General features: G+C 43.1%; 1 protein-coding gene across 18 annotated transcripts in view; it reads right to left on the bottom strand.

Annotated features, from left to right (window-relative positions):
- Positions 1-21,368, bottom strand: part of BRSK2 (BR serine/threonine kinase 2) — a 532,635-nt gene that overhangs the window by 3,217 nt on the left and 508,050 nt on the right. For 12 of the 18 annotated variants that reach the window (XM_077321456.1, XM_077321462.1, XM_077321458.1 and 9 more), the window contains one exon: positions 18,733-18,780. The exons of the other annotated variants lie outside the window; for them this stretch is intronic. In XM_077321456.1, the coding sequence (XP_077177571.1) occupies positions 18,733-18,780 (48 nt within the window). The remainder of the gene's footprint in view (positions 1-18,732; positions 18,781-21,368) is intronic. 18 annotated transcript variants of the gene reach the window in all.

Genomic DNA, 21,368 nt, shown 5'->3' with positions numbered 1-21,368 from the left:
GAGAGAGGAGAGAGAACAAACAAACAAATGAACAATGGGGCTTTAAACGAGAAGAACGTGATGAGCGGTCCAGAGCCACGTGCATGGGGGTGTGTGGAAGATGAAGACAATGAGCAGAAGAGGAAGAGCATCCGATGGGAACACTGCCCTGCCTATGGATATGAAAAGCCTGGGGTCAAGAATGCCACATTTGGTGGTCTGAATTTTGCACTAGACAGACGACTTCTGAATTTTTGTCTAGAAAGGCCCCCTACATGGCTTTAAAAAGCCTGACATGCTGGGGAATGTTGTAATACAGACAGACATAGTTACTTATCGAGGGCTAATTTAATTCTTATGAAACTGTTCTGAGTGAAGGAAGTCAAAAATAATGCAAAGTCAATACCATTTGGATCCAGGCCCATTTATTTAGAGGTCAGTCTCACTGAGCAAAATGGATCTTATTTCTAAACAAGTGTGCACAAGGTTGTAGCCTAAAATATGCTCTGTCTAATACCTAATATCTTTTCAGCCCACCCTAAAGCCACACATACTGCCATGCATACACAGAACTCCAGCATCCCCAAGCTGATTTGTCAAACCCAAGGAGAGTAGGAAATCTGTAAGAAAGAATGAACTTGCAAATTGGCATCTTCCTTTGAATGGAATAGGGAAAACCTTGTAAGTAGTAACGCTGTGGGTATGCACATGTGTTCTTATACTTTTTCAAATCTAGACACAGATCACAAACCTGTATTTCTTCTAGCTGTACAGAAGCAACTGAAAAGAAATGCAGATGCACAGAAAATACAAATCAGCTTGTGTTAAATCAGTACAGGGGACTCCCTAGCTCTTTGCCATTAGTCCACAAAAGCCTATTACTGTATCTTATTCCTAAAGCATGAGTGCTTTTTCTCTGTGGCAAGAGGATTTGTCACAGTGGCAATATCTAAATCCAATTATCATGGAAGAGTTGAAGTACACAGGCACTTCCCATAGAAATGTCACTCCTCTCTGGGGCTTGATGCCCTGGTTCTAGTTCCATGATAAATGGTCCAACATAATGATTAGATTTAGATTTCACTACTGTGTTGAGAGATCCAGCCAAAGGAAATGGCTACCATCTGCAGAGAATGTATATAATCAACGTTGAATTTTGTTTAATGAGCATAAAGGTGACATGAGAGGTTTCTGATTAGAATCTTTGTGATTTTAACAGTATCCTCAGATGGCTGCTTATTCCCCCCTCCCCAGCTGTAACTAGTTTATCAGGTTTTCCCCTTGCAGAGCTAATTGCAGCTTCAGAAAGGATATTTGAAATTGTGGAAGATGCATGGGAAGAAATGGTTAAATATTTCTCCTCTCTCCGTACTGGTCACCCTAATCTCCAGAACCACTGTTGCATAGGACTACTAATCTTTTTTTAAAAAACAACAACAACAACAAACAAACATGTGAGAAGCCTTAATAGTGGATTGTTCATTTGGCTCTAAAACTATATTTTACCATTAACATTGTTGAAGCTGATTGAAGAGATGAACTTCAGAATATTCAGAATATTTTTTTTTAAGATGACTCAAACTCATAGTTTGACATAGAGTTCGGGGAATCTGAGACCATGGATTTCTGCTAGATGGATGTCTGCTAGATTATTACCTCAGTATATAAACATATTTGCTAATTATTAGAATTTACAGATTCATCCATATGGATCATAGAGCATGCAAGTTTGACTATTCTATTATCTGTTTGGAACAAAGTGAACATTCAGCGGAGGGATAAACTAGTCAATACAGTATCCACGAGTTCAACACATGGACACCATTTTAGAGAAGAATTTGGCCATTTAAATCTGGCTGTTTTGGAAATTGAAAAGGGAGGGGAAGGCAGGAACACCTGGTACCATGGGTCCAATTAGGATTGAGCCCTTGAGGTATTTTAAATATCTACTGTGGCCTAAGAGAATGCTGGGAGCCACTGATAAGATTTAAACATACATACATACATACATACATACATACATACATACATACATACATACATACATACATACATACATACATACATACATACATAAATGTATATTTGTGTGTATTTGTATATATCATACCACATAAAATCATGACCATACTTCAAATGACATGCTGACCCTCTGATTAGCCATTCCCCACTGAGAGCCAACCACAGGCCACATTGGGAAGGCCAGCCCCGTCCTCTGGCAAGACCCTGTGCTGGCATCTTAGCATGTGCCAAACAGCAGGCTAGTCTAACCACCAGGACAGCTAGGGTGGGTGGGTCCCCCATTCATTTTTTAAACCAGGCTTCTCTACTAGTATATACATATAATTTCCTTGCAGAAGACAGAGAACCTTAAGCATATTAGTAAGAACCAGGGTGGCTTTCAACAAGTAACCACTTGGGCTTAACCACACTTAACTCTCTCCCCGTTCTCCCAAGCTCTGGCAGTCCTAGCACTGCTTGCATCCTGAACCACTTGAAGCGATGGATAGTGGTTATAGTGTTGGAGGAGGATTAAGATGCCTGTGTTCTAAAATCCTGACCCTGCTATACAGCTCCCTTGTTGACTTTTACCCAGTTACTTTTTCACAGTTTAAGCTACTTCACATCAATCTAAGCTCCTAGGAGGAAGGCTGGATAAAAATCAAAAGAAATAATACACACTTCTCACATGACTTCTTGGTGTTTTCTGTCCCTTTATACAATGGAAAGCTATTTCTACATGCATATGTGTCTGCTAACCATTAAAAGCAGTGCTTTGTACATAACATACAGTTAGAAACACCTATGCTTATCAGATATATATCCTCGGGTTTGTGAAAAGTCTGATGAGATATAATTCCATGTATTTTAGAGTAACAGAGTTACTGTAATGATATCAATACTAGCCTCATAAAGTTAAAAGACACATAAATCCACAGATTTCAGTGTGCTTAAGTCCACAACTTTGAGTTGTGGATATTTATTTATTTATTTATTTATTCATTCATTCATTCATTCATTCATTCATTCATTCATTCATTCATTCATTCATTCATTCATTCATTTATATTTTTATACTGGAGCCACTTCTGGCGCAGGGTGGTAAGGAAGCAGAAATGCTGTCTGAAGCTGTCTGCCCATGAGGCTGGGAGTTCAATCCCAGCAGCCGCCTCAAGGTTGACTCAGCCTTCCATCCTTCTGAGGTCGGTAAAATGAGTACCCAGCTTGCTGGGGGGTAAATGGTAATGACTGAGGAAGGCACTGGCAAACCAGCCCGTATTGACTCTGCCATGAAAACACTAGAGGGTGTCACCCCAAGGGTCAGACATGACCCGGTGCTTGCACAGGGGATACCTTTACCTTTACCTATTTATACACCGCCCTCCGCGAAGGCTCAGGGTATGGTAATTAAGGGGAAATTTGTAATTATATAGGCTACAGCTGATAAAAATGGAAGGAACTCACAAGAGGTACTATAACTAAGAGTACTTGAAGCACAATTCCATCACTATTTCTCAACTGAGACATTTGCTGAAATTTTGTAGTCATGGGAGAATTTTTTTTTTTAAAGACCCCACCCCCAGCCCATGTTGTTAAACATGCACAGAGATAGGCTTCATTGGTAATTGCACCCCTCCAAATCTGAATGTGTGGCAGAAAATCTCCTGGATATAGAATGTATATGAAGGAATCCCAGCTTAAGAACCTGTGCACAATGTAGCTGGACTGTGCTTACTGTCACTCTCAAAAACCTTCACTCCACCCCACGTATAGGAAAAGGACACAATTCAGGTAGTAGCAGCTCCAGTGTGCCACCTGCTGCTGCTCCCAGAAGGATATCTTGTGCCACTTGGCACTGCTCCCCACCTTTCACTGACCTGTCCCCACCAATACCTATGAATCAGAGCAACTGATGTTCTGTACCTCCTTGTTCCCTAAGCCTCTTCAAAGATAGTGTGGTGAGCTGTGGATGTCCAGTAAGGTTTCATGACCTCTCATGTATTGCAAGAGTTAAGGAAATCATATGTGCCTTCTTGGGTGGGGCATGTGTAATAGCAACCCAGTAAGGTGGTTGTGGCAGAGATGCAGGCTGATGTCACCCCCCCCCCTCTTTTCAAGCCTGATAGTACAATCTAAATCCGTTTGACACCCACAAAAGCCTACAGATTTAAGTGGACTTACCAGGGTGTAACTTTATTAACTGCGAGGCCACTGCCTCACCTGGCTTGACTGAAGAATCAGCTATGACTGCATACAACCCATTGCTTGCCCCAATGCTAAACGAATAGGAATGAAATCTATGGAGACCCTTTTATAAAGGACACCCTTGCAGATGTTTTATTTGGGAAGATTAGGTTTAAGAAGATCCATAGACAGACATTATGGAAAAAAACAAAAAAAATTGCTTAGGGCAGGCAAAAGATAATGTGTCTCATGAAAATGAACATGTTGTTGGGAATATAACCCAGTCCTGTAGCACCTTGGCAGTGGGAAGGGAGTTACTAATGTAACAGAAATCTAGAGAAGCAGCAACAGCCCTCCCCCCTCCCCCCAAAAAACTTTCCAAAATAAATATATTGAACGAAAAAGTTAGAAAGCCCTCTTCCTTCCACTGATAACTATTTGTGTATAATATATCTGTTCTACAGGAAGACACAAGGAAGCTGTCCCATGTTTTGATTCCAGTTCATCTTTGCTGTCTATAGTTGGCAGCAAACTCTGTTTAGGGGATTTCTCTTCTTCTGAAAATGCCAGTAACCATAATAAAGTGGTTATACTTCATTTAAGAGAAAAATAGTAATTCTCAAGTATGTTGTGCAAAAGATGGCATCTCAACATTTCATATAAAATAAATACAGGTTTTCCTATACGACAGGGATGGATTTTAATTACTTTTATCTGGCATATTTATTACTCAGGTTCTTCTGTAGGTTGTTTTTTTTTTAATTTTAAATATGACTATCCTGATTCCTATACCTTCTCTCTGCTTGCCCAGCACTGATGGCCGAGTGCACTTTCCCCTGTGCACACTTTGATCCTGTAGGACACATGAGCAGAAAACACCAAGCAACAGAGGAACATTTTCAACCACGCAGCCCTGGCTTAGCCAAGGAGGGCAGCACTGGCAAGTAGAAGCAACATACGGGATCCATGCTCATGCTCTTCTTGTTGTCGTACAAGCAAAGAAAATGTATCCAAGGCAATTGTGGTTTGCTTTTTAGGAAAATTTTGATATCACTGCCAATGAAAACAGGGCCAACTGGTATCATTAAGGTTCTGCCTCTCAGCCATTGCAGAACAACAGTAAAGCTGAAACACTTTCTTGTGTGAATAACAACTGAATTTCAAGGGGATTGATTGGCTGTTTTGGCAAAGAATTATCATTAGCTGCATTTGGACGTGTGACACAGTTTACTAATGTAACAGAATTAATTTTTGCTATATATTCCCATGGTCATGTAAAGAGTTCTTAGTTTGACGAAGAGGGCTTGCACTCGAAAGCTCACGCCCTGAATAAATCTTTGTTGGTCTTAAAGCTGCTACTGGACTCTGATTCTATTGTGCACTTTCCTGTTTGTTAAGGCACAATTTTAATGCAACTGAGCTTCCTCCTGCCCTGAGGCTTGGCTTTCAGTCAGGATACTCTGGTGGTAATATGGTTGTTTTTGGCACAAGAGTCCAGCCTACTTCTGTCTGAGCAGCTCTTCCTCATGCTGCTTTTTTTGCTCTCCATACCCTGTTTACATCCACCCATTTGCCTGTCTTGTTCAGTAGATTTCACTAATCATCTACTCTACTTCCTTATTAAAGGACATGATTTAAATCCTCAAATCTAAACTAAGTAAATTGAACATGATGAGCACACTGCCTGACTAAGGACTACATCCTTCCATCAGTTAGCAAGTGCAATTACACTTGTTTATATCTAGAAAGAAGACCAGGCTAATAGAGTCCTTTTGTTCTAATTCTAGAGCAGCTATTATCGCAAATGAACCCAGACTCTTGCTTTCCAAATTATTTGATTATAAAGACACTGGATACCAGCTTTATCATGCAGAAGGGACAAGTTGATGCAAGTTTATATCTAAACCTTGAATTATACGAAAGATGTTTGGGAAACAGAAAACAGAACTATCAAATGCAGATTCTAAGTTTGGCCACTTGAATGCTACCTTGCTTAAGGTTTGCTCCCACCGAATATCTACGTTATTTTCACATATATGGCTTACAGTATTCTTTGCCTCACTTAAATGTAAAGCTGACTCTTAAATTGTACTAAATGATAATTAGTCTCCTCTGCCTTATCAGGGATTAGCTAGACATTAATACAGACAGCATAAGAAAGACTGAACGTATACAAATCCTAAAAAGGAAGAGAAATATAAGATTTATTCTTAAATGTTTCACCTAACACCAATTGGGCTTCCATGTGGCTTTGAACCCATGCCTTCATATACCAAGCATAAAAAAGAATGCTACGAGAAAGCTACCAATGCTGCAGGGAAAAGCAGATGTGTGTGTTTTGTTATGCAGCTGAGTAAGTTATTCAGCAAGATCAAAAGACAAGGGAAGACCAGGAGAAGCAGGGAGAAGAAGCAGGAAGCATGGCTGTGGAGCTCTTTTCATATAGAAATGTAAGAGACAGGAATAAACTTTAAAAAATGATACTTTTATAAAGGAAATGCACAGAACCAGGGAAGTATTGATAGACAATTATACACATGCCTTTGATGTAAAATTCAAATCCAGGAGCACCAGCAGCATGGTGTCATGGTTAAGAGTGGTGGTTCTAATCTGATGATTTGAGTTTGATTCCCTGCTCCTCCACATGAAGCCAGCTGGGTGACCTTAGGCTTGTCAGAGTCCTGTTAGAGCTGATATCACAGAGCAGTTCTGTCAGAGTTCTCTCAGCCCCACCTACCTCACAGGGTGTCTGTTGTGGGGAGAGGAAGGTGATTGTAAGTCACTTTGTGACTCCTCTGAGTAGTGAAAATAAGGGTATAAAAAAGAACTCTTCTTCAAGTACAACAACAACAAAAATCCATCAGCTTTTATGTATCTTCCATATCTTTGTCCTAATTGAGCACATTGTATCTGGCATTGTACCTTGGCATCCTGACACTAAATGGCTTTTCTTGGTGATACTCCTTACAGCCGATATATCTTTGTTTGTACTTGTGTCTGATGAAGTGAGCTTTGACTCACCAAAGTTTATACCCTGAAGAAAACTTGTACTAAAATACGATTGGACTCAAATTTTATTTTACTGCTGCAAGCTAACATCGCTATTCTCCTGAATAGTTTTAATTTAAGATCAATTTTCTTTTTGGATTCTTGACTACCATCCATTGTCCATGATAACTTTTCCTGTTTATTAATGAAAGTTGCCTTTTGTTATTGTTACTCCGTCTTGCAGGCCACAGGGCCTGCAAGACGGAGCTCTTCCGCCAGGCATATGGTTGAGGCCAGGGTGGGCGGTCCCGACATTGGATTTGGGCTCCCTGGGTTCATCTGAATGATCTGATTGCCTCACTCCCATATTAGCAACCTGATGTCCCTAGGCTAACGTGGGGCGGTTTGGGGGGGGGGCTTAGTGGGGTTAGTTAGTGCTCTCCTGTTGCCTAACGTTGATAACATTGATAGTGTGGATTGGTTTTAATGGTTTTAACTATGGGTTTTATTGCAATTTTTATCTTGTAAACTACCGTGAGCCTAAGGGAATGGCGGTATAAAAGTTTAATAATAATAATAACAATACTATATTCGTTTTAATCAAAAATTATTGTTGAATTGTGGAGGGCCCTGGGAAATCTTAATATGAAAATTCCAAGGATGATGAAAGATTATTGCATGCTATTGCATGCTCAATCAATAACTATCCCAGAAAGATGAAAACACTGCAGGAGCTCTAAGAAGCCTATTTGGATGAACAGAGAACTTCAAGAGGAACTAAGAAATAAAAGGAAAATGTTCAGGAAATGGAGGGAAGGACAGAGCTCTAAAGAAGAGTACCTACAGGTTACTAGGCACTGTAGATCAATGATCAGAAAGGCCAAAGCTGAGAGTGAGCTAAGATTGGTCAGGGAAGCCCATTGTAACAAGAAAAGATTTTTCAGTTATGTGAGGAGCAAACGTAAAGTAAAGGAGGCAATAGGCCCACTGTTGGGTGCGGATGGACAAACTCTAACGAAAGATGCAGAGAAAGCAGAAAGGCTTAGTGCCTATTTTACAACTGTTTTTTCCCACAGGTCAAAGTGTTTAGGCACATCTAGAGATGGCTGTAGCCAAAGGATAGTGTCTGGGTGGCAGGTTGACATGGATAGAGAGGTTGTCGAGAGGCATTTAGCTGGACTGGATGAGTTCAAATCCCCTGGTCCGGATGAAATGCACCCGAGAGTACTCAAAGAACTTTCCAGAGAACTTGCACAGCCCTTGTCCATCATCTTCAGAACCTCTTTAAGGACTGGAGATGTCCCGGAGGACTGGAAAAGAGCAAACATTCCGATCTTCAGAAAAGGGAGGAAGGATGACCCAGGAAACTACAGACCAGTGAGTCTGACCTCTGTTGTGGGGAAGATAATGGAGCAGATATTAAAGGGAGCGATCTGCAAACATCTGGAGGACAATTTGGTGATCCAAGGAAGTCAGCATGGATTGGTCTCCAACAGGTCCTGCCAGACCAGCCTAGTTTCCTTTTTTGACCAAGTAACAGGTTTGCTGGATTGGGGAAATTCGGTTGATGTCATTTACTTGGATTTTAGTAAAGCTTTTGACAAGGTTCCCCATGATGTTCTGATGGATAAGTTGAAGGACTGCAATCTGGATTTTCAAATAGTTAGGTAGATAGGGAACTGGTTAGAGAACCGCACTCAAAGAGTTGTTGTCAATGGTGTTTCATCAGACTGGAGAGAGGTGAGTAGCGGGGTACCTCAGGGCTTGGTGCTCGGCCCGGTACATTTTAACATATTTATTAATGATCTAGATGAGGGGGTGGAGGGACTACTCATCAAGTTTGCAGATGACACCAAATTGGGAGGACTGGCAAATACTCTGGAAGATAGAGACAGAGTTCAACGAGATCTGAACACAATGGAAAAATGGGCAAATGAGAACAAGATGCAATTTAATAAAGATAAGTGTAAAGTTCTGCATCTGGGTCAGAAAAATGAAAAGCATGCCTACTGGATGGGGGATACGCTTCTAGGTAGCACTGTGTGTGAACGAGACCTTGGGGTACTTGTGGATTATAAACTAAACATGAGCAGGCAGTGTGATGCAGCGGTAAAAAAGGCAAATGCCATTTGGGGCTGTATCAACAGAGGCATCACATCAAAATCACAAGATGTCATAGTCCCATTGTATACGGCACTGGTCAGACCACACCTGGAGTACTGTGTGCAGTTCTGGAGGCCTCACTTGAAGAAGGACATCGATAAAATTGAAAGGGTACAGAGGAGAGCGACGAAGATGATCTGGGGCCAAGGGACCAAGCCCTATGAAGATAGGTTGAGGGACTTGGGAATGTTCAGCCTGGAGAAAAGGAGGCTGAGAGGGGACATGATAGCCCTCTTTAAGTATTTGAAAGGTTGTCACTTGGAGGAGGGCAGGATGCTGTTTCTGCTGGCTGCAGAGGAGTGGACACGCAGTAATGGGTTTAAACTTCAGGTACAACGATATAGGCTAGATATCAGGAAAATGTTTTTCACAGTCAGAGTAGTTCAGCAGTGGAATAGGCTGCCTAAGGAGGTGGTGAGCTCCCCCTCACTGGAAGTTTTCAAGCAAAGGTTGGATACACACTTTTCTTGGATGCTTTAGGATGCTTAGGGCTAATCCTGCGTTGAGCAGGGGGTTGGACTAGATGGCCTTTATGGCTCCCTCCAACTCTATGATTCTATGATTCTATGATTCTATGATTACAAAGTCAAAGGTAGTATATACACAGCTCTTCCTTCCCCTGCCCATCTGTATAGGCTCTGATCTGGGAACAGGATAATTTGTCTTGCTAGAATCAAACCAAAGAATAATTGTCCAAGGGATAGCAAGTCTGAGAAACCAAAGTATTTGAGGTTGCTGCACATTCTTTCTCATTAAGCTATGGACAGCTAGGCTTAAATAAGTGATAAAGTATGCAAAGGTTATCACAGACATCCTTTAAATTATTTAATTTAATTATTTTTTAAAATTAAATTAACTCGTGTAAGTGAAACTATCATGCAATGGACTATTAGTTTTCATAGCATTCCCCAGATAAGCTTCCACAAATTTAGGAGCATGAGACCATTTACTTATGCATTGATAGGTGGGATCCAACTACTCTCTTTATTTTTATTTTTATGTATTTATAATTTGAACTAGTAATAAAGCCCGCTGTATGACGAATGCAGCGGGCGCTAGAAACTTAGTGTTGCTTGTCGGCCTCCTGATGGCGGGGCCTCCCGCGGGCGGCGGTCTGACAGCGGCGGCGGCTCTCTCGGGCAGCAGCTCTCTGAGGTGGCGGCCTGACGCGGTGAGAGGCGCTTTGCGCCTCTCGCTACGTCAGGCTGCCGGGCAGGGAGCCCTCGGCAGCCGCACTCAGCGGCAGCCGCGTCAGGCCGGGAGCAAGGGGCTTGGAATCAGAGGGACCAATCGGCAGGCACGAAGCGCCTGCCGATTGGTCGCTCCAATTGTCTGTCCGGCGGAAGGGTCCAATCCGGACCCTTCCTCATCCCGGACACATCCCACCCCAGAAGCCCTTATCGCTTTATTTAATCCGTGGCGCCTGCGGCGCCATGGGCAGTGTTAAGATTATATACCGCCATTCTCAGAAATTCTGGCTCATGGAGATTTAGAACATATGCAATAAAATAATAAAATCACACTTCATAAAAACAACAACCCGATAAGACATCCTGATATTACACAACTCCCAAGATGACAATAACAATAATATACCCAGACCTCTAATGCTGTTGAGTTAGATGTTGGATCAGCTGAGGATGGTCTTGGGTTAGTTCCTGCTGGTCTAATACCTACACATGGCAACTAAGGGGGGGGGATCCAATTTCCCCAGTACTTATCACTCTCAGCCTCAACCAAACGCCTGGCGGAAGAGCTCCATTTTGCAGGCCCTGCAGAACCCAGAGAGTTCTGACAGGGCCCACAGCTCTTCCACCAAGTAGGGTCCATGACTGAAAAGGCCCTGGCCCATGTCAAGTGTGCTTCCCAGGGGCCCAGGACCAGCAGCAAATTCATACCCGCAGAGCAAAGTGCCCTGCAGGGGGCACAAGGAGGTATGCTGTCCCGTAGGTAAGCAGGACCCAAGCTGCATATGGCCTTAAAGGTCAAAAATAAAACCTTGAACTTGATCCAGAAACAGACTAGCAACCAATGCAGTTGCCTCAGCAATGGCTGGATATGGGTCCTCCAAGATGAATTTGTTTTTTATTATTAACTAGTTTCAAAGCCCCTTTATAAAAAGGGGTTTTGAAAGGGGAGAAGGCGCGAGTCCAGCAGGGAGGGAACCCCCAGCAGCCGCGCTTCGCGCAACTGCTGGGGGTTCCCTCGGGTGGCGGTCTGACGCGGCGAGAGGCGCAAAGCGCCTCTCGCCGCATCAGTCCGGGAGCAACTGCGAGCCGCGCTGCGCGTGGCTCGCAGTTGCTCAGGCTGGGAATCGGAGGGACCAATCGCTGCACGGGCTGTTTAAAGATAATGGGATTTTTTACCCTCCACTCTCAAAGTTGACTCACGGCGGGTTACAATCAAGAATGAAACCCTAACACATAAAAATGTTAAAAACCATAAATACTGAACAACCAGCTCTGGCAGCGAGGAAATTAAAAATATTCCCCTCCTCCATTTTCCATATCCCCCCTTTCTGTCAGTGCCTCATGGCCCAAGTCCTCTTGGGTGCTGATTGTTATTAGTTGCAGAGGGGCCCTTTCTATTTCACACGGCCTGACATCAACCAAAGACTTGGTGGAAGAGCTCCATTTTACAAGCCCTGCAGAACTGTGATAGCTCTTGCAGGGCTCTTATCTCTTACAGGAGCTCATTCCACCAGCTCGGGGCCAGGACTGAAAAGATCCTGGCCCTGGTTGAGGCCAGGCAAACCTCTCATGGAACAGGAATCACCAACAGGTTAGTACCCACAAAATGTAAGTCCCTGTGGGGAGCCTAAGGCAATAGGCGACCCCTCAGATATATGGGGCCCAGACCATGAAGGGCCTTAAAGGGCCTTGATTTGGACTGCACCTTTAACCAATGCAGCTCCCTCAGCACTGGCTGGATATGGGCCTTTCAAGGTACAAGGTTTTGCACCAACTGCAGTTTCCGGGTCAAGGACAAGGGTAGGCCTGTGCAGAGCGAGTTACAGAAGTCAATCCTGAAGGTGACAGTTGCATGGATCACTGTGGCCAGGTTTTTGCTAAGTTTTCTTTCAGTGGAGGAGGGTGGGCAGCCATTAGATCTAACTAATCTTCCTCCCTTTCTCCTGAGGCATAGGGGTTGTTTTTATTTCTGCTCACCAATTCATAGATCCCTTTTGCTTGGTGCAGACAAAAACAGGAGCAGTTATGGTTTAGAAAGTCAGCTAGACTTACAGAAGAGTCAATGAAAATCAGATTGTTCTCAGAAATGAATGCATCCTGTTGAGTTGTTGGTCTGCGAACACTATCCTGAACATTATGAGTTTCCTTTTTCTGAATGGAGATGCATATAGGTTTGCAGTTCTGAAGAGGTGTCAACTTGAACAGCAAAGAGTTAAAGGGTGAAAGAGACCATAACAATGGGAATAAAATTGTTTTAAAAACCAGAGGTGATGGATATTGCTGCTGTATCCAGATCAGGACATAAATACTTAACACAAAGGAGATCAAAGAAGTAGAAAAGGAAGATCCTTACATACATGTCAATTCGTGCATGTTGCAGAAAGTATACTGTAGCACATGGGGTGGGGGGAGCTTCAGCTCAGCATGGATGATAATATGAATTCCAAAGAACCACAGAAGAGAGCATCCAGATGGACAGCATGTGTTGTTCAAACAGAAACTTCCAGGGGAACAGCATCAATGCTACAGGCAACCTGGACAAAACATGGCAGCGCTTTCCATGCTGTCTTGCTTAGAACAGAGTGAAGTTCTGCTCTTGATACCATATGAAAGTATCAAGGAAAAGTGGTGAGGCTTTTCGAGTTGCATCTAGGTGCAAAAGTTAGAAACTTGCTTCCTTTTAAAGGCACCAGCTCATCTGACAAAAGCAGCTGGTTAAAAGTGCCCATTGATTTCAAGTAAACCCTTTAGATCCTTTCTTTTCCTTTGAACAAACTCCCTCTTCCTCGTCATAGATCAATGGATTTTTAATGCACTCATGCCATAGGCATTTTTTTTTGGGGGGGGGGGAAACACACCAAAATGACATGACAAACCCATCCATTGTGGATGTGCTCTCTTATGTAAAAGCTTTTTACGGCCTCTAAATACATTCTTTGGAGAAATCTGATGCTGAAAGATGTCCCTTATTTCACTAGAAGAATTATGTCAGTTGTTATTAAACAACAACATCACATCCTTTCTAAATTCATGGATGACTCTGTCTCTATCAAGTTCTTTTGAGACATCTCTGTATGCCTATGCTGCCAGCTTGTTGTGCCCCTCTCCTGTTTATTTCATAGAATCATAGAGTTGGAAGGTACCTCTAGTCCAACCCCCTGCACAATACAGGACTTTTCTCAGGTCTTCTCAGTCTTTAAGCAAGAGTTATTAATGTATTGACAGTGCAATCCTATAAACACTTTCCTGAAAGTAAGCCCCACTGAACAGACCTCAGTAGGATTCTGAGTAGATTTAGGATTGATCTCTGATAGCAATTCTATACAAGGTGGAAAGACCGGCCCGGCCTCCTATGGCAGTCAGTGCTGGCCTGGCCTCGGCTTTAGGGCCTCCATTGCCCTGGGGCATGGGAATGTGGATCTCTCCACATTCCCCTCATGGGCTGGTCCATAGTCATCCTGGTGCAGGCCCCTGTATCCAGGGAAAAGTCGTGCCTTCCAGGCCCAGCCTCTTCCCATCTCCCGGCAGGGATAAAAATGCCCCAGTTGGCTCTGTGGGGCTTTGCAGCGGCGCAGAGGCAACTGGGACATTCAAAAAATGTTTCAGGTCAAGCTGACAGGTTTAAATTTAACCTTTGCAACCTTATACTACATTCTGCTTTTGTGCCTTTCTCACTCAGCCCTCCCTTTTTCTGTTTTCACTACTTTAGGCAGTTTTGGCATTGGGATGGATCCTTTTGTGAAAAGATCAGGCCTGCATGCCCAGCATCCCTGGTGGGGCCACCTTTCAGGTGCCTTGAGGGTATGAGATAAAGGGGCAGGGGGTCACACAGCGGCCTTTGCCTAGGTGATCCCATATTGCTACCATCCCAGATTTCCTCCTTCAGAGGTGGGCTGAAAGATGGGGTTTCAGACTGAGCAGCAGGTGTGGTCGTGCAGTGCCTTGGATCCATTTCCTATGCCGTCAAACTTTTGCTGCTATAGTCAATAAATATTGCATCCTGTTTTACCAGCATAAGGTGTAGTCTCATTGTTTACCTGGCACATCTGCCATCCCTCTTTTGAATGCTAGGGCCACAACACTCATTCCTTCCTTATACAACGGTGCTTAAAAACATGGAAAGAATCTTATTAGTGACAGACTGCTGGTACATCTAAGCTAGTATTGTCTCCAGTTGTGACCTAATGTACTGCAGGGAAATTTGTAAGAGCATTAATCAAACACTCTGTTCCCTGCTGCTCACTCCAGGAGTTTAAGGTCAAGTGATGTACTGAGAATGAGGCTGCAATGTCTTAGCTAACCATAATTGACAGTCTTCTTAGTTATTACATAATTTAGCTCTCAAAAAATCCCTTAAGTCATATTTACATGCACATTTTGAACAGACTTCAGCATCAGGTTTGCTTACAAAACCAAGGTGCAATTCAAAGCTTGAACATATTCAAAAGGACATAGTCCTGCTATGCACATTACTATCATTGCAGGATTCATGACAACTGAAAGAATGTTGTGCTTACTCCTTCAAGAAGCCGTGCTGGAGAGCCGCAGAAAGCACAGGCAAAGCCAAGAGAACGTAAGAGGCAAAAAGTAGCATGGTGCAGCTCTAACATTTAGATCTGTGTCAAGCAACCTGGGTGGCTGATATTGGTCTGGGGTGACAAACACAAATGGATAACCTCTAAAACTGCATTGGGATCTTGGCTATATGAGCTTTCCTTTCACTGCACTTATTAGAAGAATATTGCATGGCCCAAAGGTGGCAATAAAAGGTGAAGGCAGACCAAATGGAATAGCAGCACTCACAAATCCCTTGGATATGCAGTCAGCCCTGTTTCCTTCCAGCTTCACAACTGAGGTCTGATTTACGCATGCAGAAGAATGAGGTGGGAATAAGGTGACAGAATGCTACGGGGGTCAGAATGGACTATGCCAATTCAGGTGGCTGGTCATGGATAATGGGGGTTTACAGTTTGGAGTGACTTGCCATGTTAAAGACTTCCAGAAGATGGAAAACCAAGACATCAAGCAAAGGAAGTCTGTAGCGTTCCCCCTGGTGTGCCAGTTTTCTATCATTGTGGAGGTTTGTGTGTGAAGGAACACTTACCCTGAAATTCATCTCCTGCACCTGAAGTGGCACATTCCATTCTGCCACCTCATTTTTGGCAAGTGTTATCAGGCCTGAAAGATGTGCATGCCAACAAACTGAATACTGGCTCAGTTGTCACTTACATCAATCAAGCTTTTTTATGTGCCACATGTTCATAATGCCATCAGTTCATTTGGAGCTTTATTATTTAGAAAGGAAAGGCTTTTTTTTTTTTTAAGAGAAAAACTGATCCAAAGCTTGGCTGTTTTTGGTGGGGAGTCAATCATAGGAGGGGGGAGTCTATCAACACTGCATATGTGGCTTCTGTTGCAAATTTACAGAACAGTTTCCCCTGTCCCCAAAGATTCACCTAGAAGGGAGCAGATACATTTGAAATAAATGTGGTGAGGCTGCTCTCAGTTCGGACCCACTTCTATGTATATGTTAGAGAAGGGAATGAACTGAAAAAAATGCAATTTTGTTTGTAGTTTGTAGCCAAACCATTAACCGAGCCACAAACTGAATGGATGTGCCCTCTGACAACTGAGAGGTGGGCACATTTCCAGCTGCTAAGATGATTTGGGACTTTGTATGAAGTTTCCCTCTATGGTCCAGCAATCCAGGAAAACTTGGGCACTCACCCTTCCCGCATCACCTGAAGATGCCCCCCTCCAAACCTCATATCAGGAACTCACCCAGGAGGAGGAGGCTAGTGGCAGAGAAGGGATGTCTACCTGAAGTGGTCACTGGACGAGATGACCATGGTGAGGTGCACAGGGTCTTTTCAGGAGCCCAGGACAGGGATGAGGGAGGTGGGACCAGCAGGGAAAGAGGCTGCTCCAGCCCAAGGACCATGTGGGTTGGGCATCCCCCATGGTTGGCTCATTTCCTGATGGGTCTGGCTTTGACACTGTTGCAGTGACACTCAACCCACAGGGTTCCCAGGCTGGAGTGGCCTTCTTCTCTGCCGGCACAACCTTCCCCACTCTACCCTGGCTATAGTATTGCCACCATGGCCCTGCTGCCACTGCATGGCTCGCTGCAGCCATCTCCTCCACTGTCTGCCTCAGCTGGCCACCTTTTCTCTGCCACCAGCCTGGGTCCCTAGGTTGGTGGCAGTGGGTGGCTGCAAGCAGCGGCGATTGGCGGTGGAGGCTGCAGACGGCTAGAGGTGGCATCAAGCGGCGGTGGCGGGACAGCGGCAGCAGGTGGTGGTAGACAGTGGCAGCAGCAGAGCAGTTACAATGGCCACCTACAAACTGCCCGACCATTGTGTGTGCATGCACGCACATGCTCGCAAGCGCACGCTGCCCTGCACATGTGCTCACACTGCCACTGCAGTTGGGATTGCGGCACTAGAGCCCTAAAAGTTTGTGAATCCATGACTCTGGACCCATCATAGACTTTGGTTTTCAAATTATGAACAGATCAAAATTTGTCATGAATGAAGTTCAGTTTGTGCCTATCCTTAATATGCATTATTCTCCCCAAATCTCCTAACTACTTCTCTTTCTTTTGCTGTTCCATTTAAAAGTATTCACAGATGTTCCTTCCCATGATACTTGGAGATTTATCTATATCCTACATTTTATTATCCACTGTTATTTGTATTTGAGTTCATTCAAATAAAAACTTTTCTAAAAACATAAAGCAGACCCCCACTAATACTTTTGCTACTCTGCTGACATAGTGCTTTTCCTGGGCAAACAGACAACGTAGTCCACATAACACAGTGGACAGCCGGTCCACAACAGCACTAATATCCACACTGTTGAACAACTTTTCAATTCTCCTCCTGTTCTCCTTTCTCTGTTCAGGAAAACATAAGCCTAATGGTAGTAAACAACCTGAGAAATTCCATTATAAGCTAATAGAAAATATTCTTCAGTGAGGATCTGATTACATTATATATAGCTACATCAAGATTGGCCTGTTACTTAACCGAATAAATAACCATTCTAGGCTACCCTTGTTCCTAGTAAGAGGGTTTGGTGAAGATGAAAGATCTGCTATTTGATATTTTATGATGAAGAAAGAGATCTGTCTAGGATCTAAGTGATTCTCCAGGAGGCGATTGGGGCAACGTATCCCAATAGGCAAGATAACAAAGCAAAATTATCTCCTTCAAAGAAGTGAAAGATGTCCTAGTTCAGCTATTGTGCTGTAATGAAAAGCAGCCACTTGCAAAAGCCAACTGCTACTTTGGTTTATATCCATGGAAAACTGATGTAAGTTCCAAAGCAGCTTTAGTGACATCGTTGATATGACTCCAAATCCAATAGTTCATTATGGAAGCGTATCAACATGTTTGGAGCTCAGATACTACTAAGTGCAAAAATCTTAGGCATTCAAAAAGAAAACTGGTTGTCTGAAGTGATGGCGAGTGTGTCTCGTAATGGAGTCAAAATAAATCATTGGTTTTTGTTTTATGTTTTGTTTGCAGAAAGAAATAGAGAAAGATGGAAGAAGTCCCTGGCAGTGGACAAACAGGTTATCCAGAGATTAGCTATGCAACATCAAACCCAATAGGTGGTTAATTTCAGTACAAACTAGCTTTCCTCCAATTAGTTAATATGTTCCCATCTGAGTTGGGTTGGAGCTGATCTTACTGACAACAATTAAGGATGCAGCCTACGATGGAAGATATTCATGGGTAGTGAGAGAAAGAGAGGAATTTCCCTAGACATACTAGGATAAGAGTGGGGGGAATTAAGGCGGAATATTGTTGTCCTCTTCTCAGCATGAGGAATGGGGAGCCAAGCAAGAGCACAGCAGCAAGGAAAATGGCACAGGGCTGCAGAGCAGAGAAAGGGGGATTTGAACAAGAAGTAAGAGGAAAAACTTAAAAGCATATAAACATTGCCAGACATCAGGAGTGGGGAGGGCTGAGTGAGAAAAGGAACTTGCAAGTGAAACCGCGTCTGCAGGTGCTGTGCAGCTTGAACCATGGTGGGGTTGTAGACGTGTGTATGATGGAGGAAAAGCTGAGGGAGGTGTGTGTTCCAAGGGCAAGCAAGAAATAAGGTGGGTCATTAGAAAGAACACTGAAAGAGGGAGAGTGTCTGGGGGGGGGGCGTGGCTGGGTCATCATGGTGCTTGGTGAGGACAGAGCAGAAGAGAAGGTTGAAGGGAAGTTCTTACCACATTTGGAAAGTCTCCCAGTCATCAACTCCAAACAGTTAGTGGTGTCTAGATCACAGAGTGGAAAGAGGAGGGAGGGAGGGAGGAAAAAAATAAAATAAAATGTTTTTCCAGTCCTCTGTGTATAAGGCAGTAATGCAGCAAATTATCTGCTGGAGCAGAAAAGCATACATGGGCTCAGTTTTTCTATGTCTAGACAAGATTGTGTGCCCCCCCCCCAATTTATGCTGGAATGAACCACGCAACACAGAGCTTGTACTTCTACTTCCTCCCCTCTATTGTTCTTGTATAGTAAGTATATATTCTACAGAACGATCATAGAATAAAGACCTTCTCATGTTAATGCTGACAGTATTTGTGAGTAGCCAAATATTCAGAGGTGCACAGGTAAATGCTGACCATCATCCCATTGTATCTGTATCAACATATGTATACTTGAACCATGGAGCATCTATTTTGAAAGAGCCTCAAATTTCATATTGTCGCAATTCATACATGAAAGCTGGCATTCACCACATTTGAGATCCTCACATTGTAAAATCTACATTTAAAAATACTGCAGTTCTATCAACATACTTTAAAAAGTACTATTCAGCTTGAATAGCTGGTAATATGCTTGAGTGTAATATGAAGATTAAAAACTATCCCACAGAAAAGCATAGAAGGTATTATTCTGCAGGCATTATTTTTTACTGTTATCCAGCCCAAATTCTTACACCCTCTCAGGTACTCTGACATCTTTGGTCTTTTCAAACAACCATTCCTGGAAAGCGAAATTAATACCAATCAGGTATGAGTGGCGTTATTTCTTTAACTCAGTGTTATGAAGTACGTCCACTTGAAAAAATAAAAGCAGGGACAGGTACCTGGGATTAAAACCCACTTGCTTTGTAGGGAAGATTTTCCTTTCCTCAATTGCTATGGTGTAGGATACTTTAATTTATTTTGTTTACTCATTAATTAGCTGAGGCATCTTTAAAAAAAACACTTGCTGCTATAGATGAACATTGATTGATCTGGAGTTTAATCCAAATAATCAGCTGTCCCAAAACAACACCAAACCTCCTACATTCGGTTTCCTTTAGCCACTAAGAAAAACAGTGTAAAATAAAGTATTGCAGATTATTCTAATGACCAGATTCAGTCTTTTTGGTAACCTTGACATTTTGCAACAGGCACTGAACCTATTGGGGTGGGTTCCCCAACAATTTTGTGTCTGCCAGTGATTTCTCTAGCATCTACTGACACGGGTAGGGACATTGTTATTAGCCACTCTCTTTCAAATAAAAGGGGCTTTCACAGCTGCAATAACAGCCACTGTTTCTCCCTTCTTCCCTTGGGCTTCCCTTAATTTCTTTGTGTTGCCCTCCTGTGATACTTTTGCAAAGCAAGAAGGGAAGTCCTGCATTTGGCTAAGCCTTCTATGGCAGCCATTTTTAGGTGGTGTGAACCTCTCAGAATCCCAAAGGTGCCCACAGATTCAAAAAGGTTGGAAACCCCTCATCCTTAGTGTCTTGGGACCAATGTACACATTACTCACCACTACACATAACAAAACCCCAATAGACTTAAAAAGAAAAACTAGTTCACAGTTTAGAGAAGTGATGTGTACTGCTTTTGTGCCATAACTCTCCCTCCCAAAGCAGCTCCATTCCTCCCACAGGATTCCATTTCAAACGCATGTTTCCAAGGCTATAATAGAAACAGGGACTGTGATTTCCATGATCCCCATGTCACACATTATTCTGTTCACTCACTTATTTATACATTTCAACAGTCTTCTCTAATGTCTCCATTGGCTCTGATTGCTTTCTCAGTAAGCAATCATTGCATTGCAGGTCAAAGCTCCATCACAGACTTTAATACACAGACCAGCCTCTCTTGGAAAATGCTCTTACCAAAACTGTCATCAGATAGAAACCCATAAAGTCAATTGGCATTCCAGCATCATCAGTACTGGGATTTAAATGCAATAAAATCTGACAGAATATTTCCAAATTATTTCCAGTGTTCATGACTCAGTGCTGGATTTAGCCACCTCCCAATACTTCTCCTTCCTCAACATTTCATAAAGACCAGGACAGAGTCTGAACTTACTTTGTTTATTCCATTGTCAATCCTGTTGAATTCAGATCGATTTGAACTCGGGTCTTCCTCTTCCCCCCCTCCCCATTGAAACAGAAAAGTGTTCTGCACATGGTTAAAGTAGTTCAGAAGGGGGGGGGAAGCCAAGCACAGCCTCTTTCTTTTCTTGAAGGGGGGGGGAGAGGATCGAAGAAGGCAGAGGAGGGAGGAAAAATACAAGACCGACAGAAGTTGAGAACAATTAGGGGCTTCTCCTTTAAGGCAAGCTTGCCACATGAGCAGTTTTGGCCAATCAGGGGTTCTCTACCATGGAGGAGAGCCCAGATTCAAAACAGCCTGCTTTCTCAATCCAAATCTTAAAATATTGAGGGTTAAAAGCACTCTAAGATATCGCATAATAAAGGTAGGGTCACTCCGTATCAATCCTGCTTGTTGCAGAAGGAAAATTTAAATCACCCAAAATCAAAACGGAAATTCCATTCTGTGTAGGCGGCAGGGACTGAATCAACCTTGGGTTGGAATAAAAGCTCCGTGCAGTTTACACCCAGCTT

The sequence above is a fragment of the Paroedura picta genome, chromosome 2 (genome assembly GCF_049243985.1).
Source record: "Paroedura picta isolate Pp20150507F chromosome 2, Ppicta_v3.0, whole genome shotgun sequence".
Classification (NCBI taxonomy): domain Eukaryota; kingdom Metazoa; phylum Chordata; class Lepidosauria; order Squamata; family Gekkonidae; genus Paroedura; species Paroedura picta.
This window is presented reverse-complemented; position numbering and strand designations above follow the sequence as displayed.